Raw genomic sequence first — 19,685 nt, 5'->3', positions numbered from 1 at the left:
TAGTTGGTTAGGTGAATGAGGTGACATTCTCAAATTTAAAACAAATACTAAAAATGATTAATCGATTATCAAAATAGTTGCCAGTTAATTTTCTGTTTATTGACTAATCAATTAATAAACAATCATTGTTGCTCTAATATGTGGCAGGATTTTACAAGTCAATTAAGTTATTGGGATGGCAAACATTTCATTCTCTGTCTCAGCAATCACAAGGTAAATAGAAGGATTACACGTTTAATGTTACATGTTAATTGACCAGGAATGTGCACTGACATGTATGCACAGACAAAAGTTGAGATAGGTTCAACTTTATTTTCTGGACAACCCTGCGTTTTATGCTAGAGCCTTTTGCTTTAGGAACCCAACTGTGTCAACACTATAATCTTTTTGTAATGAATTAGGGCTTTGCTTTTTGGCTGGACCGGCCACAGGCCAGCCCTATAACCCTGGTTGTCTGTGAGTGACTGAGTGCCTGAGTGAGTGATGAAGGTACACCATTGGTCAGCCAGCCAAGTTTTGGAGTTTCCTCATTGGCCATTGCTCTTTCAAAATGAATCTGTACTAGATGATGGATGCGGAGGACAGCAGTGCAGCGCAGAGTGGCTGTGTTTCTGACGCTCTCACCTCCGGTGTTAAATGCAGCAAAGTCGGCTAATCTCCTGATTAAACAAAAGCATACCACCGTGTCTACTGTCTCCTCCTCTACCATCCAGTGTGATCGACTCTCTAGCTGGTAGTGCTGTGAGCAGCCGGCAGGAGAGATGCTCCACGGTACATTTGGATTTTATAACTGAGCTTATACTGGAACGCAAGCTTTTTATTTCTCCGACATGTTCACATCACAAACAATGAACAACAGCATTAAAACACGGATCTTGCAGGTAAAATATGCGACTCATGTAGCTGTTATATCAGGTTACTGTGGGGTGGCTGCTCTGGTGCGCTTGATTTAACTGTAACTGCAGTAACCAGGCGGAGATAAGCCTCCTGAATTTGCACGCAAAATGCTGTCAAAACTTTCATTTACAATTTCCACCGCAGCCTCCATAATCATTGACCGGGAAAGAGGCCGAAAAAAGGTGCATAGAGGCATAAAGGAGAGCGCACAGTTAAAGCATCCCAAATAACAATCACTCTGACAAAACACTCAATGCAGAGTGAAAAACGAAAGACATCTGCAGAGTGAAACAGATGAAAGAGCAGCGGGAGTTAACAGATAATTAGAACAGTTATGATTAGAATTAAAAGTTCTCTTTCAAATCAAACATCCCAAGATATGAGTGGAAAGTATTGTTCTTGCAACTGCATTTATAACCTTTTTTTGACTCAAACGTAGCTTAACCATGTCACGTGATATGCTACTTCAGTACACTTTACCAGCAAATACTACTGGGACCACTACAGAAAATTGCAGATGAACACTTAATATCCAGGAATTCAAATTATAGACACTACCAGTGACTATCTCTGTAACAAACTGGCCAACATTTCACACACACTGACCATACATGATCCAGCCATATACTAGGTTTTGACCTAGTCTCTTTTTTATGTAGTGCTCTCTGAACACAGAGAGGTGAAAGGATGGTTTCCGTGAGAACATGATATTAATGCGGCCTGAGGTCTTAATGTAAACACACAGGAGAGTACTGTTGCACCATCTTGGATTGCTGTGTTCTAGCTTATATACTATACGAAATAGGTGATGATCCATTGGGTGTTGTATGCTGCTGTACACAGAGGCTCCAGGCTTGTCATTCCTTTGCTGTACACATTTACCTTGTAATTCACCGGAGAGAAAGAAAAAAAAAAGAGAGATATTAATTTCTGTCAAGGGAGGTTTAGAGAACAGATTCTGGTTTAGTATGTATTATTGGATATGAAAAAGGCTATCATCCCAAGAAATGAAGCTATTATCCCAAGAAATGAAGCTTCGGTAGTTTCCCTTCAACACCTAATAAGCAATGAGTCATTCAAGGTTTTATGTTGGGATGTTATTGACTTTTCCGGCTTGTGGCATTTCTTTTTCCCTTAATTATTTACTCTGCCCTTTAGCCTCACTTCATTGCTTCTGTTTCTGACTAGAACATGTGTAGGGATAAAATAAGCCGTGTTTATGATGATGAAGAGGATGATGAGTGTGGAAAAGATGAAGATGACTGAGATGAAAAGATAGAAGAAATATGACTTGTGGAGAAAAATGTGGGGAAGGAGAAGATAAGGATTTGTCACAGGGGAGGAATAAAATGAGAAATCTGCAACAACTGACTGCAATTACTGTGCCTCCTCGTCTATGGCCTTCTAATTAAGAGAACAGAGGGAGAATGCAGATTAGAGGGGAGGGCCTGGAGATAGGCCTGTGGCTCTCCAGCCCTCAGAGAGAACCTCATCCAGGGAATCACTCCGTTCATACGAAACAATGAAGGGGTCTACATTATTCATCTCCAGGAGTGAGAAACAGAGGCACGCTGGACTACAGGGGAAAAGAGCAATTGAGATTTGTTTCTCCTAGGGGTGTTTTTACATTTGTGGTTTTGGTAGAGCTTATAGAGAAATTCTTACAGTATGTGTGGGTTCTCAGCAATTTCCCCTACTTTTACTCATGGGTCAAATCTTTCTGAGCACAGACTCCCAGCCTTTCCAACTACCAATCACATGCAATTTACCAAAATATGACAGTTAGCCTCTTAGCTCATGATGGTGCTGCTGTGCTGTAACGGCTTACCAAGAAATGACAGTGCTGCACGAAGATGCTCCCTTTGTTTGCTTCCACAAGCTGTTACATCTGTAGAGACTGTTCAAAATATCTCCACACACCAGACATTTATCTCTGCCACATAACTGGTGTTATTGATTTTAAATAAAGGGATTTACTCTTACTTATTTTTCACTTACTGTATCAGGTTGTAGACATCATTATCAGTGCAGCGTGCAGGCGAAAATGAAGACAACAATCAGAAGTTAAAATCTCATGTCTGACCTACTTGTTAGATGTTCCTTCTACCTTCAAAGTAACTGCTAAGCCATAAGAATCATATCAGTCGCATTTTCAAAGCTGCGCCTCTGGCTACTGCATGATCAATACATAGGTCAGTCTTAGCAGGGGGTTCTCCTGTAAGAGGAAAATACAATTTACTGAGATTTACACTGCGAATTAGTTCATGTGCAGTTCCCAAAGAATGTTTGCATGCTGCCAGAGAATATCTGGATGGTACACAGGGGCAGCGGGATTATTTGTAGCCTTTTGTTTCTCATGTTGGTCTGTATTTAATTCAGTACAGAATCCCAAGAGAGAAAGCTGAATGATCTGATCAGATCTGTTAGGAATGTACCGAAATCTACAAACAAAAACAGTCAAATGCTTGGCAGCAAGGGTTGCCAAAAAACCTCAAGGCCTGAAGATAAACATGTTTATTCAAAATTACAGCAGGCAAAGGTGTAAATCTGTTTTGTTTGTTAAATCGTTTCATGATACAGGGCGGTCTGAGTCAAGCATCAGAAACACAAGAAAAATGTTGTATTCTCTTGTGTAAGTTTAAAACTTGACCTCTGTCAAGGAGGTTCTGATTCACAGTATCCTGTTTGTCTGCCTGTTTGTCTGGTACTTAGCAGAATATCTTTATACAAATTTTACTTGGCAAACTTTGGTGAAACTTAACAGAAAGTTCATGAGCAGGGCAAAGGTCAGTTTGGTTGCTTACAAACTGCACAGCTGTACATAATGTCTTGACGGTAAGGTGTAGAAGCAGCATTCATTTTTTAAAGGATATCTTGGTCCAACTTGTTTCTACCTGTGTGGGTCACTCTCACCACCAGAAAGATTTTCTGCCATTTTGAATTTCTTTTCCACACCTTCTCCTGCATATCTTAACCAACCTTCACCATGTATGATACTGAAAATTATTGTGTAAAATTCATCCTTGTACCAACTACAAATATTCCCAAGATTTTTTGCAATGCAAAAAGCTGTATGTCCATCATAGTTTGATGTAAAACCATTTAACATTGTCTATTACACATTTAAATGGTTGTGCAGCTTTGGTGGAGTCATGTCTGTCTGAGTGCTTTGTGTGTGGTGTAGTTTTAAATGTTTTTGTTAACATTGTTCATTTCTGCACACCAAGCAGCCACCTCGGTGGAATATCTCTATCCAAAAGATCCGTAGCCTGAGCATAAGTTTATGTATCACTAACAGTAAGTAACTCAGACTAACTTCTGTCAAAAAAAAAAAGACTGAACAATCCCGTTATCCTGAATTTAAATAAAATCTGGGCACCAATGAGGAAATTTCCCACCACTGCTTGGATTTTAATGTATGGAGTCAGTCCTCACAGTCATTTGGTCTGCGGAACAGCACGTACTCTGAAAGTCTTAATTAGTCATCCATCACTTCTTGAAATGCATCCCATCATTTAGCAAATGAGTTGTACGGGGAAACAACAACTTAAGTGAAAAGTGTTTTTGTGATGGTTTGCATGGACTGAGTCCTGACTCTTAGAGTTGCTTTGTGCTTCACAAGGACGAGCTTCTGCAGTCTAACAGGGCTGTACATCCTTGTACTTCTGTGAAGAATTCATCTCGTTACCCCCTAGGCTTTCACCTTGAACATTACAGCTGCAGCTAAACCAATCCTCCTCAGCAAGGTCTCTCTGTGCCTGAACTCTCTAATAGAACTGAATAGCAAAAGGAGGGACGACCATCAGGGACCAGCTCAAAGCAATCCTTTTGCAAGAAGATGGAGGAGATGTTGTGTGGGGGTAGAGGTAGTGTGCAAGCATCTCCAGTAGGGGAGACGGATAATGTACAGGCACTGAAAGCTAAGGTTAGACTTTGAATTTACAGATATGGTGTGACTCACAGCGTAATTAGCTCTCCTAACTATGGGCATGCATGAAGCGCTGGAGCATTTGCATCAGCAGCTGACCCATAGTAGATGCAATTGCTTTCCCTTTTATCTTATAATATATTGAGAGAGCAGAAAAGCAATGCAACAATCAAAGGCTGAGATAATAAATAAAAATACCTGTCACATCAAAGGATGATGCTGTTTTACATTATCAGTCAATATGAAATATTATGCACTTTCACAAAATATACAATGTATTCCACTGTTATACTGTAGAATTGTAACCATGCAATTCTGGGTTGGCTCTCTTTCCTCACATAAATCCATAGCAAATGTGTGTGTGGACTGAAACCTCATCCAGGAATGTTATTCAGGGATTTTTGCCGACCGTTGCATTTTGTATTTCAGCTCTGAATGAAATGAAACCAACTCAAAGTCAGCAACTATTGCTTAGTGTGAATGAACTGGAAACAAGCAGAAATGAAAACGGCATGATGCACCATGCTGCTTACTAGACCTCAGGATTATGGTTGTGTTTTGGAAGCTGTGTATAATCACACCTTGGCCAGGTGATTTTTGGGCTCAATTCATATTAGTGACTGGCCTATTCATCTCAGAAACACAGGACAAATAAATAATTAAATAAATAAATAAATAAAATCCCACTCCCTCAGGAAAAAAAAAAAAAATCTCACGGTCATTAGGGAAATATTTGTGGTTTCATCTCTGTAGATCTAAATTTGTGGTCCTTGCTGTTTGTGAGACAGCATGAAATATTTCAAGTGTAGCTTAGGACCATAACAGCTTTTGGCAAAGCACATATTGATGGAAGTTTGAGGCGTAAATGAAAACCCAATAGAAAACAGAAAACACATTGCTATTTGTGAGATGATCCAAACACCATGTATACACATGCACGCACACACAAACAAATACCTATTATGTTTATCTGACAGAACATACAAGCAGAAGAGAAAACAACAATTTAGGTATGATCACATTACACGGCACAGGTACAGAAGTTGGCCTCTAGATCTGGAGAACACACTATCAAGCGACCGGGGAAGGAAATCACTCTTCAACAGCCAGCCTTGTTCAGTTCACATATAAAAGAGCTCACAGGTCAGCACAAAGAAAAAAACATCAGAACTGCAGTTCAATCAGACATCTGCTCAAAAACACAACCACTTACAGGCCAGCTGAAACTTTGTCAAGGTTATGCATTTATGCAAGGAGCCCTGAGAGGTGGCTTTTTTGAGTGTTTTTTATGCTTAATGTGTCCTTTGAAGAGTGTTTTATGTCTGTCATTGTCTTATAGGTGTTGGCAGTTGTGCAGGTAGGCGTTAGGCCAGCAAAAACAGGCTTCTTTGGGAATGCAGAACACATTATTCAGATTTTTATCTAACCAAAAGCAGGGAAAAAAAGACTTAAAAAACACATAGATGATCATTTGTTACTCTCCTCTCTTGCCAACAATTTATTATAAATGCAGTATGCACCTGCCGTGTTGAATAAGTGTGCAGCCAGAGATTGGTCAACTGCTTATCAGATGGCGTGCTGATAAAATTTATGCTTTTAGCACAAAATACTCGAATTAAATGGCAAGAAGCAGGAATTCACTTAAGTGTTCACAGTGATGTCTTCAAGCTAAACTTGGAAGTATCAGTTTAGCACGTTGTCTACAATATACCAAGCTTCGTGCCAGGGTTTTGCTTTATTTTATGTTTCTGCTGACAGAGAGAAAGAGAGGGATGAAGAACAAGAGGCTTCAGGCCAAGGTGTGTTATGTTGCGCGTGTGTGTATGTGTGTGTGAGTGTGTTGGTGGCGGTGATACAGTATAGTGCTGAGTATGTTGCTGGGTATCCTTTTTCCTGCGTATCATGCATTTTGTTGCCAAGACTCAGGTTTTGATAAGAATGCCAGGGCAAATTATGCATACACTCTTTTTTTTATAAAGAGAAGAAAACGCACTCTTTTTTTTTCATCTCCCTGGACACACAAATGCACACACACACACACACTCACTGTATGTGTTTGTGTGGGCACGTTTTGCTAATGCAGCCCACTCTAGTTTAACACAGAGTGTATTTGGCTTAGGAAAAAAAAAAAAAGAATCTGAGGGGCGAGCCTGGCTCATTGATCTTCTATAGCTCACGACAGAGCCGATACCATTTGTTTTCATGCAGAGGTTAGATAGTGTGCAATGGAGGTGGATGAAGAATCAGAATCCCATTATAGATCCTCCTCTCGTTGAAACTGTTCTGGTGTTTGTGCTCCATATCAGTATTGATATGGGATCCAAAGACGGGGAAATACATCTTGAAACAAAACAACATTTAGAAACATAAAAACACCTCCTCTAACTCCGACTCTAACAAAACACCAGAAAAAATATAACTGAGGGAAAACTAACTTCTAATTAATCAAAGTGATGGCTTGTACTGACAAATACTGATCTCAGTGGTGGAAGAACTACAGGGAGAGTTTCACTCAGCCAAATTTAGTTTTCTCCTTTGAGTCTCGGAGGGAACAGGGCATGTTGCTGCAGCTCAGTCACCTAATGGAGTTGAAAATTTTACTTCGATCAGCCAAAATTACATCTCAATATATACCCACAGAGGACTTTATTGATTGACTCACATTTTATAATATGTTGTCAGAGTGGAGGCATACTGTATAAGCCAGTGGCCATCAGCAAGGAAATGCAGCAAAGTGAACCAGAGATGCTGTTGTTGTTGTGGACGGTCAGCAGCACAGCTAGCCGGGAAGTTTGTGCTTGAGTTTACCTTTTGCTGTTGAGAGGTTTGCAGTCGACCTTTACACCGACTGTAGTACTTCTAAGAATTCGCACTGGCAAAATGTTAGGTTTGCAACCAAAATGAAATAAAGAATTTGGCTTTGATGCGGCAGTCTGTGCATGCTGAAATGTCAAGGTTGTTAAGATTTTTGCTCAGCCTCATTGCAGACTTCCCCCCTAAAAAAAACACCACTAACAGCAATAGGCAGATTGTGTCATTTAACTGGTTTTTGTATGTGTGTGCAAAGTAAGACTGTGATAACATTTTAATCCTTCTCCTCCACTCTGTCTCTTCCTACTGTGACTTCCATCTGTGTAGATTATTAAGTGAACAGATTTCGAGTCGCTGTGAGTCCACTGCCATTTGCACTCATTTTGATATTTGACAGCAGCTTAATAGTCTATATGAAAATTGTGACTTTCCTCAAATATCAGCTGAAAGAAGAAAATCAAAGACAAAAAGGCAATGTTTCTGCATCCATCAGTACAAATATATAACAATGTATTATTTGCTGTAGTTACTTTTGCTAGAAGAAACTAGCTGTTCACAGTAGCGAGTTGGGCATGTGCTGTTTATTTGTAATTGTGCATGCAATTCCATATCTTGTTTGTACACTTGCCAAACAAGCAGAAATGCATGCTTTCAGCAGGCATATGTAGTACGGAGCTTATACTAATAACCGGTTACACATGCCAGTCATCAAGTTTGGCTGGCCTTGAGGGTTAGTTTGCCGTTGTGAAGGCACTTTAGGACATGCACTCTTAGAAATACAATGACAGTTTATCTGTCAGTATGAACATTATTCTTTAAAGGGGCTCTCCAGTGTTTAAGTGTTGCACCTCCATAAAGCTGGGGGTCTTTCAAGAGACATATTTTGATAAAGAATGGTCAAAAACTAAGCAGTAGACTTTTAGTTGCTAGTATGGTTTAAGCTCCAACAACACTAAATCCTACACTTCCCATAATGCAACTTAATAGTGTCTTTCCTTAGACTCATCCTAAATGCACACGTCTTTTAAATCCCAAGCCCCCAGTTTGTAATGCAGACTGCCTTTTAAAAAAAATTGGTAGTCTTCAAGACTAAGCTGTGATAATTTTGATGACATCGCTATGACATCATCTGGGTTATTTTCTCAAACTTGAAAAAGCTCCTTCAGAGCCAAGACGTGACACAGCTTTTTTCACAGGCTGAGTAGTACTAACCATGATTAGTAAACTGATCTCAATGTGTAGAATAAGTGGTTTGGCCCTTTAAACAAAGTGTACATTTTCAGAGTATGTGACCCACAGTAAAATGTCTAGATGATAAAACTGTTACCGAAAGAGATGGCAAATGATGAAATCTAGGCAGTGATGATAAATCCAGTTAATACTGATGAAATCCGGGTCATGGTGGTGTTATGAAATCATGCACAGCCATTGTCACTTTGGTAATGTATAGTTACATCTGCCCTTCTGAACAAGACTTTCAAAAGGCAGAAGCCTTACTGATGTCATTATAATACATGATGAGGACTGAGTGTGGGTGACAAAAAAAAAGCATGACTTGAAATAAACAATTGGAAATTGTGTAGCCTGGTTCACAAGTAAGTACACAGAACAATGGATACAAAACATGCAGCACAAGCTGCTGGTAGTTTACTTGAAGCAGAATGTAAAGCAAGTTATTGTAACCAATTCTTATGCTCTATTCTCATATTATAATCACATCAAAAAGCATGCATTTTAACACAGCGTGAAACTGGAATGTCTGCGTTACGAGGTCATTAGTTATACTTATTAGCTATAAAATTGCCCTAGAAAGTACTTTGGGACAGTTTTTCAAAGATTTTGTGTGCAATATTAAATCATATTCTGAATATAATGATAGTGGCTGAATGTAACTAAAATGTGGAATATTATGTTTCTCTTTTTACATTTCAAATAAATAGTTGTCTGGAAAAGTGGCATTCCTATGAGTCATTCAGGCTCTGAATGAGCAGATTCAGTCTATGTGTATGTGCCATGTGATTTTCATGTCACAGACTGAAGCCTTGGTTCTCTGATGTCTTTAATTAATAATTTCATTTGCAAAATGTTGACTGTACTAACATCATACAACATACATGTGAATTCAGTTTCAAGAGAGGATGTTCATACATCTATGTTTCTTTCTGCTGTTCTGCTGAGTTTTTCTGCTTTGATCAGCAGGGCCGTGCAGAGTCACTCTGCTAGAGTCATTATGACTAATGAGATGGGGAGAAAGTCAGGGCACCTCGTAATGTGCATTAATAAAATCATTCTATAGTGGTTGCCCTTGGATACAAAACGCATGTCAAAAAATTACAAAAGGCTAAGTCATGTATTGCTAACAAATATCTGAATTATATTCAGTTTTCAATGTAGCCTTTAAGCAAGCACCAGCGTCGGCGTCATTTGCGATGCAGTGTGATCGTCCCGTCGCCAAGGGTGAATAAGCAGAGAGTTGTGATTTCTAGTTATATTACACTGGTCTCTAGTGTGTTTCAACAAAATCACTTCTTAGGGCGTTCCTTGCTATCACCTTTTTAAGTTGAGCTACATAGAGTTGAATAATAGATCATGTTCTGCTTTCCCCTCAAAGAAATGAATTCCCTCATACCATCGTTGTTTCATCATTTATCTGTCACAGACCGAATGTTCAGCCGTACTTAGAAGATACTATTCCTCCTCACTATATGATGCATTAGCATTGCCATTATCCTAAAAATTCTCTTGGGTCCTGTATTATAGTGCTGCAGTATTTGCTGCAGACGCAAAAAAAAGTTGGGCATTTGTATGTGAACAACACATAGTCATAATTCACCTCTCATCATTCCTGAATTATATAGACAAATGAGAGCGTAATGTGTTGTATATATCACCAGTGAAAAAAATTAAATAATAAAGGAAATTTGCCCATGTGTGTCATCCTCCACTTATTTAGCTGTCAACTGTCTTCACAATGCTAACAGCTAACAAGGTACTTTTCCCCAGTTGTTGTATTTATTTGCAGTATAGTGTAGCATGTACAGCATGGGTGCCCTTCAACATAATCTACCAAAAAAATTAATAAATAAAAAAATACCATTGCAGAAAATAAATTAAAACTGTATCTTGCATTACTGCATGAACCCTCCACAGCACAATACATTTCAATAGATTTATGGTCCCTACCTTATTCTCATGACTTGCACTGAATGGAGTCAGCCAGGGTTACATCTGAACAGTAACTGCTGGTAACTAGTGTCAAGCAGGCCTCCAAATGATCATCAGTCATGGTGAAATGGTATTTGGACTTAATAATCTTCATGTGGGAAAAAGCTGACTCACATAAATAAGTCGAGCCGAAAAATGCATTTAACGAGGTAGCACATTTCCTCATGTTTGGATACTTTATCTCTGTGAATAAGTTCTAAAACTGTCCAGCATGGGCCCACGACTTTAAATGAATGTCAGCATGCAGTGACAAGATCTCATCCTCCAGCACAGTCAAATTCATGTGAAACAGTGTTGCAATTTTGAAGGCCAGGGAATCAGCCTCAGTGTCTTGTCCAAATGGAAAGCACATGAAGGTAGCGATCAACTCAAGTAAAGCAAAGTCTTGAAAGCGTTTGTCAAAGTCTGAGTGAACATTTTCAATATGCACGGTGTAGCACGCACTATCAAGTTTCACAAGTTCTTTCCCTTGCTTCTCCAGCTCAGATGCAATGTTTTGGAAGTTCCCCAAATCATGGCACTGCACTTTGAGGACAGGAGTTGTAGTTTTCGTTTGAAAGCACTGACTGAGCTGATCATGTTAACAACAGTTTTGTCTTTTCCTTGCCGCTCTAAATTAAGCTCATTCAACGTGTTGGTCAGATCTGTTAAAAATGCCAAATTAAAAATTCAGTGATAGTTAAGGAAATCAGGAAATGCATCCTCCTCCTTGCATGTGGCTATGAATCCATTAGAACGGCCCACCATCATAGGTGCACCATTGGTGGTGATTGACACCAACTTAGACATTGGGAACTGGGTTTGGTCAACAGTTTTTGAATGTCTGAAAAAATGTCCTCACCCCAAGTGTGTTCTGTCATTGGTAACATTGTTAATTGTTCCTCTCTCACTATCATGTCTTTGAACACCATCCTAATAAAATACACAATTGTGCTGTATCGCTTAGGTCCATGGACTCGTCTAGCTGCAGTGAGAAACACTTTCAGTCTGCTATGTCCTTCCAATGTTGCTGCATCAAATCATCAGCCATCACTTCACAGTGCTGTGTAACTGTGCTTCTGGATAACTGGATGGTTTTAATAGCAGATTCTATTTCAGGTTAGTCTTTAAAATCCCAAAACAACGAGTCTGCTGCCTCAATGAAGGCCTCTTTTACCAGTTGTCCATTTTGGAAGGACTTCTTATGTTTAATGATGGCATGACTCACCCAGAATGATACTTCGGTTGCTGCCTTTGCTTTTGAATTTGACTGCGTGAAAAGTCACTGCCGTCTGATTAACTGTGATTTCAGTCCCCTCTCCTTTTTCATTTGGCTTCTTACTTGGTCCCGCACTCAATTTTATATTGTTCTTTTGCTATTACATATTAATTTGAATTGGAAGGCTAGGTTGCTATGAATGAGTTTTCCGTTGGCTAGCTTTGCATTCTGGGTTTCTGTGCAGTGCTGACTACAGAAGCTGCGAAAAACCTTTATAAGTTAGTTGTTATCGTAACCTAATGTAACAAAGTTCTCAACAGCAGCAGACCATCTGTTCTCTATGTCATTCGAGTGGCAGATGCCATAGGGAGGAGGGATAAAAATTAGAAAAATCTGACATTAAAAGATGCATTTCTTTGAATGGCACACAATCTACCAGCATGACGTTCACAATTGACTGGTCAATTGCGATCGACGTACTGGGCACCGCCAATGTACACTTTATATTGTGTGCACCACAGCAGAATGTATGACCAGGTTTGCTTTCTAAACTGCAACACTGCCCAACCAAGAGCGTTCCACAAGCATGATAATAAATCCTCTGTCCTCCAGCACTCAGTTTGTCTGTGTGTGTGTGTATGTGTTTGTGTGTGTGTGTGTGTGTGTGTGTGTGTCTGTTTGTGTTTACCACCCGTGTGGGGTAGAGAGTGAGGGATCACTGGCCTTTTGTTAGGAACTGGTTAATGCTGCTGTGTCCCTCGTCTCCCATCATCCATCTCCCTGCCATACAAGGAAGATTTCTAATTATTATGCACGCTAACTGTCAGATCACTGACAGAATTTTGAGAATTCCTAACGAAAAATATAGCCAAAAGCCACATGGCAGCCATTTCTGTATAAATCTGTATGCAAGGGAGTGCCTATCCTCTCTTCTTCAGAGCCCTGTAGTCACATTTTACGTGGTCTTGATGCATATACTCTTTCATAAACTGTGCAATCTCAAAGATAGCTGAAACCTCCATAAGCTTGACAGACTGATGCACATGTGTCGATGTTGGCATCCACTTATGTCAGCGGAATCTCTGTTGTAGCTATTTTTTGGATTTACTAATTTTTACGTGACTGTAAAGTTTACTTATATCCTACTGTTAGTTTCTACTAGGTATAAGTTTTAAGCACTGCAATTATTTTAACTACCACAGTACCTAAGACGACATGTAACCAGCTCTGTCTACAGGGCAATTACATCAAAAATTGATACCAGAGTCTCCCTCTCCTGATAAAGTAAATAAGTTGGGATGGCACCTCTTACCTCTCCAATTGGCTGTACTACCTTCACTCTGCTTAGACAGAAAATCATCAAACTGGAGGGGAAAATATCCCTGCTATATCAATTTAAGGAGGATGAAAAGTTAATGGACTCCCTAGCAGTGGCAACTGCTTATGTGGCTGATCTGGAGACTACCATTTCCTGGACAGGTCTTGCCACCGATGCCGTTGGGCTTGTCCTCTAGTCCGATTTGACTGTAGACACCACATCTGATCTTTGCCCAATTTCTGGGGCAAAAGTCTCCACTATATATAATCCAGAGCCTTGGTCTGTTGTTGTCAAAAGGAGTTAGAATAAGACCAAACACCTGTCGTTTTTCTCTGATCCAATGCCAACTGCTTCTGTAGATGATGATGATGATGATGTAGATGCTTCTACTAACTGACTTGGTTTAGCCCCGGAAGATAAACATACCCAGAACTCAGTGTGTGTTGAATCCTTCATATTGAATACCACTATTGCCCTTTGCTGTCATGGAGTAAAAGTCACCAACGCCTCCCTGAGGACATATACCAAAGGAAAGACTAGTGGACAACCCATGCGGAATACAAGGAAAATAAAAACAGCAACAAAAACACAAGGACATAAATACAGTGTAGCCCTTCTCAAAACATTAAATCATGCCAAAGTTATCTTGTATCCAAGATGTAAACCCAAAGGTCTGTTATGGGGTCATATCAATGTTAGAAGTATATCCTCAACAAAGGAACAGGTTGAAAAACTTTTAGCAGGCTCTAATTTGGACTTCTTATGTTTATCAGAAACCGAGTTGAAACAAACATCACCACAATGGGCTTAATGTGGTATCGGGGTATTATATTTTGATGAAAGATAGAAACGAAGAAAAGGGAGGAGTCTACTCTTCTAATTTGTCTCCACAGATGTCTTGTTGTTGTGGGAATTTATTGACCACCATCTTGTGATGGAAGTTTTTATGATGACCTTAAATCTAAGAGTTGATAATTTTACGGGATTTTAATTTAAACTTGGCTGACAAAATTTAAGAAAAAACTAAAGGACATAACAAGCATATTTGATTTTAATCAACTGATAAACAGATCCACAAGAATCACCAGCACAATAAAATCACAAATTGACCTGGTGTTCTGCAATAGACCAGAAAGTATAATAAAATCATTTAATTTTATTACACGGATCTCTGATCACAATCTAATACTCATTGCTTGTAAACTGACTAAAAATAGATTCCTTAAAAACACGGTAAACAAAGTAAATATGAGACCTTTTAAAAATTCCAAAAAAGGATCTGTCTAAGCTGGATACTGAGTTGAGGCAGCTGGATTAGAGTTCTATATACACCATCAATAACCCAGAGGCCTACTGTAAAACCCTTCTGGAAAAAATAAACAATATACAGAGTAAATTTATAATGGTGTCTAGTAAAAGACAGAAAAAGGCCAACCTTCCCTGGCTTACTGAGCAGATATGGGACCTTATGAGACAAAGGGATTATGCTCTAAAAGCAGCTATAAAGTCAGGTCTCAATACTGATATGCTTGCTTTGAAAAATCTTGAACTCAGGAAGTCCAAAGCAAACTTTTTTAATAATCCTATATTGCAAGCTAAAGGAAATAGTCATTGCTTTGGAAACATATTAATACCCTGACCAGAATGGAAAAGAAGGGTCCTCATCATCTTGAACTGAGAATTAACAATGAAGTAACATGAACAGATGCAAAAGTATATTATATTTGTTTGTTTGTTTGATTAAAAGAAATTTAGCCACTTTATGCACTCCCATTACTAAGATGGTTAACCAGTCAATAAGGGAATCAGTTTTCCCTCATTGTCTAAAAGCTGCTGTGATTACCCCAATATTTAAGGATGGTGATCCACTTCAGGTGAATAACTATAGGCCTATCAGTGTCCTGCCCATATTATCTAAAGCCTTGCAGAGGGTAGTAGCTCTTAAACAACAAGAGCATCTGAATTATCTTAATCATCCACATGACCCAATGCAGTTTGGTTTTAGAACAAATCATTCTACAGAAACTGTAAATTGTTAATTTTTTAGAAAAAATAAAAAAGTATGCTGCATAGTAGGGGGTAGTTGGTGCCATATTTATTGATTTGAAAAAAGGCATTTGATACACTGAATCATAAGGTTCTCTTGTCAAAACTATCACAAAATAATAAATCTGACAGCACAATGAACTGGGGTACCTCAAGGGTCTGTTTTAGGACCTCTGTTGTTCAGTTTCTATATCAATGATTTTTCAATTATCTGTGCTGATGTCAAATGTACACTGATGACATGGTCATATATGTTCATTCTAAATCAAAACAGCAAGTGGATTTACAACTCACAAGAGCTATGGAGAAAATAGCTGACTGGCTAGCTCAATAATGTCTGTCTTTAAATATGTTCAAGACTGTTGCTATGTTTTTCCCAATTAAAAACATCAACACTCCTAATCCTTAGATTTTAGTGAAAGGAGAAAAGAAGTTGTTAACCATTTTAAGTATTTAGGCATGATAATCAATTCTTACTTAAATTTTTAAAAACATATCAATTATATCTCAGGAAAAATCAAACACAGTTTAATAAATTTCAAATTTATTCATAATTACTTAAACTTAAACTTACTAAGGTGCAGCTATAATGAAGATTACTGAAAAATACAAATTATTGAGCTTTGAATTTTCTTTTGTGTGTGTGTGTGTGTGTGTGTGACCAATGTTTACTTTAAAAGATAGGGGAGATTGTTATATAAAACATTGCTTAACAAAATTTGCTCAAACTGCTTTTTCAGTTGCAGCAACAAAACAGCAGAATGCTATCCCTACAAATATTAGAGAATGTATTAGTTTTAATCAGTTTAAAACTAATGTTAAAAAATGGTTGAAAGACAGCCAGTCATGTTGTCATTAAGGTCTGATAGTGCCTCTCTGAATGTATACGTACTGGTCTGTCCTACAGGCAAATTACTCTTACGGAATTATCATTTTATATTGTTATATGCGCATGTAGACACGCCTAGGGCCAATAGATGGAAATGAGCATTGTGTTATATCTTGTGCATTACATTTATTGTTCACTGTCCTGGTTTTAAATAAACCAATAAATGAAATGAAGCTTTGAGGAAATAGAAATAGGCACTGATCATTAAGGGGCAAGCAGTGAAAAGCTCCACAAGCTCCTAGCTGAAAACATTTTAGTGCTCCCTAACTATTAGCACCTCCATAGACTCCCCCATATCAATTACCACACTGTAATTCCTTTTTGTGGCGTGTACTAGCCTACTGCACTTCAATTTTCTACATGTCACAGTAGGCTACAGCTGCTGGAGGGGGCTGCTGTAAAACTGGGGTTTACGTCTGATCTGGTGCTTAAAATCTAGTGATGCTGGAAATAAGGCTTAACCATACTGCTTTGCCGTGGTTCAATCAGGCTGCTGGTGCTCAGAATAGGATTACTCCTTGTTGTATATGCACCAGAACAACTGCATTATTTTTAGAGATATGAGAGAGTCATCGTCATCTTCAAGTTTGAGCAATGCTAACATTATATGAGCTTTCTACATGCATAGATGGTATCCTTACCATGTGCTTGTATCTATGTGCAGAGTTTGAGCACTGCAGTTGAAGACTTTGTTGTATGTCTGATTCTAAATTATTACCCAAACATCCCTTGAGACAAAACAAAAACGGGAATGTGCCGTGCAATGAATGGCAATGATTCACATTAGTATTAATATATTTTCTGAAATCAAATAAAATGCTAAACGCACAGCCTAAATTGTCACTCTGCAGTTCATTAAGCACATCGCCAAATGAGCATTAGATCATGGCTTATTAAGCTGGTGCTTGATTGGCAAGTGGTGAAATGAAAAGCTCATTCTGCATTCGCATTTCTGTTGATTTGGAAGGCGCACACCTTCAAAATGTGTGTCCTTGCTTAGGTTTGAAGTGCATGTACAGTAATTACCTACTGAACTACAGCCTCACGGCAATCGTGGAAGTCTAGACGAGATGATTATGTCTGGTTAAGCTCTTCACATCTGAGCGTCTCCCAGCTCATGGTCAATAGACTGTTTGTGCTCATGGATCTGTTTTCCTCTATTTTCCGCTTAATTCATTTTGCTGTAAAAGGGGATGATGCAATGGTAATCAAGAATAGAATTAAATAGTTCATGTAGACAGTGCTTTTTTAATGCTGAGTCCAAAGTCTTTGAGGATGGTTACACTGTGAACATACTAACTCTACAATTTCAACATTATAGTTTTCACACTAGAAGTTAAAGACTTTAGAGTTCTGTTTGACAGGTTTCACTACTCCTGACCTAACAGCACACTGAACTTATGTAATCTTCCACACTAAATCATAATTAACTACAGAAAGCCTTTTCCACTGGAGGGTTTTCGGTCAAATGTGAATCTGCTTGCCGTGAAAATGCAAGGGGGTGGCTGCTCTAGATAGCTGGATACCTGTGAGCAGTTGCTTTTGTTTGAAAACTAATTATAATGTGATACTGTAGGGATCCCCAATGGGAAAATGTCTCTCTGCATTGCTTCACCTCCAGGGAGGTACGAGCACACAGCTCTGTATCGATCATCACCTGTGGACCTGCTCAGGATTGGAGGTTTTCATTTTTATTTTGCCCACTGGCCACTTCACTGTCTATCTTTGGGACTTGTTTCCAAATACACAAAAAGCATTTATGCTATTGGGCAATATAAAAAAACAACAACTCAACATCCCATTTTTTAAAACCCCTTTCGCCCTTATTTCTCAGTCCTCACTCAGTTGTGTCTCACTGAAAGGGACCTCAGGTGGTGCTGTTGTCCTGACAACCAATAAGGGGAGCATCACAGTCAGACGGCTGGATAATCTGAGAGAGAGAGAGAGAGCGAGAGAGAGAGAGAGAGCGAGAGGGAGAGAGAGAGAGAGGGAGAGAGGGAGAGGGGGGGGAGGTGGGGGGGGTGATTTTCCCAGACTCTGAGCAGAAGCCTGCCTCTCTCCATCGCCGTTGCTGGCTGTGCCGTCCCTTTACGCGGGGAGCATTACGCATCAGTGGACTATAGTGCGAGGACCCCGCACAACACCGCACGTTTTCGCCCCAAAAAGTATTTTAGGAAAGTCTTATCACCTATCAGTTCCGGGCTGCTTTGGACCTAAAGGCATCCCACGTTTTTCGAGAAGTCTGGACAAGTACTCTCCTACCTCCCTCCCTTTTACCCTTGGATCTATAGCTCACGAAACGCGCGCTCCTGTGCTTTAAAATGCAAGTCGGACGTAAATCGTGTTGGAGGCAATTGCAGGCTTCTTTTTTCAGACTGCTATGTCTTATCCCCACAGGATTCCCCGTCCGAAGTGTGGATATGCAGCGGGCAACCGACAACATCACCGTCCGCCAGGGCGACACAGCGATTATAAGGTAAGACTCATCTTCCAACTTTCCTCTCCTCCCGGGTCCCTCACAGGCACAGGCAGCATCCTCCCCACCAGCAGGCAGCTGCGGGAGGTACAGATCGCACTCCCAAAGGTGATCAGTTGACGAAGATTATTTTGATGTTGCACAATAATTTAAGATGATCTCGCCTTGATCTCATTGCAGAGAAGTTATACCCCCCTCCTCCAAGATTACAGAGAAGTAAATGTTTATGTTTCCAACTTTTACCTCACCAACCAGTCCTGGCATTATGATATTCTTATAGTACTAAAATACTCATTTTGGGACTCGTGTCGTTAAGGAGTTTATAGTATCTGATAATCTCATATCTCCTATCCATACACAGACATAAGCAGGGTATAGTTTTGCAGCGATATGACATTCCTCTTTTAAGGGATCTACATGGCTAGACAGCTCAAACGCCTGCGCTCACATGACGCACAGAGGACCGAAGCTGTGGTCACCGATGCTCCTCTTTTACTTCTTTCAACAATCTCTTGATAAAGCGAAGTGCGTCACGGTGTCCGCAGATGATGTTTGTGCGTGGATTAATGGCAAGGACTTTAATGGAGGGGATTTTAGACACAGTGGAAGAAGAGGATGATGCGAGGAGAGGAGTGCACTCTTGTTTAGCTGTACGACTCGCTGTGGGATGTTTAGAAAATATTAATTGCAGCCTGCAGGGGAAAACTTAATTATCATACGCACCTATTTGCAGCCTCATGCATACAAAACTCCAGCCTCCAAATCCAGTTTTGTCTGTTAGGTGGAGTCAGTTTTTGTGTCTAATAGCCTCGCAGCCTACTTAATCACTTCCCAGACAATACAAGCTGCCAACTCTGGTTTTGTGATACTGCTGGGCAGATGTCAGTGACCACGTGA

General features: G+C 39.6%; 1 protein-coding gene across 3 annotated transcripts in view; it reads left to right on the top strand.

Annotated features, from left to right (window-relative positions):
• The window catches only part of LOC121899460 (limbic system associated membrane protein), a 245,764-nt gene that overhangs the window by 32,333 nt on the left and 193,746 nt on the right, over positions 1-19,685 (top strand). Inside the window, exons 1-2 of one of the 3 annotated variants that reach the window (XM_042415304.1) lie at positions 18,394-18,562; positions 18,710-18,788. In XM_042415304.1, coding sequence (XP_042271238.1) covers positions 18,733-18,788 — 56 coding nt within the window. In that variant the 5' untranslated portion in view covers positions 18,394-18,562; positions 18,710-18,732. Of the gene's footprint in view, positions 1-18,393; positions 18,789-19,685 lie in introns of those variants that run through there. The other 2 variants (XM_042415303.1, XM_042415302.1) reach the window with 2 other exon arrangements.

Source organism: Thunnus maccoyii, chromosome 6 (assembly GCF_910596095.1).
Source record: "Thunnus maccoyii chromosome 6, fThuMac1.1, whole genome shotgun sequence".
In the NCBI taxonomy this organism is placed as follows: Eukaryota; Metazoa; Chordata; class Actinopteri; order Scombriformes; family Scombridae; genus Thunnus; species Thunnus maccoyii.
Note: the sequence above shows the minus strand (reverse complement) of the source record. Positions and strands in the feature narration are given on the sequence as shown.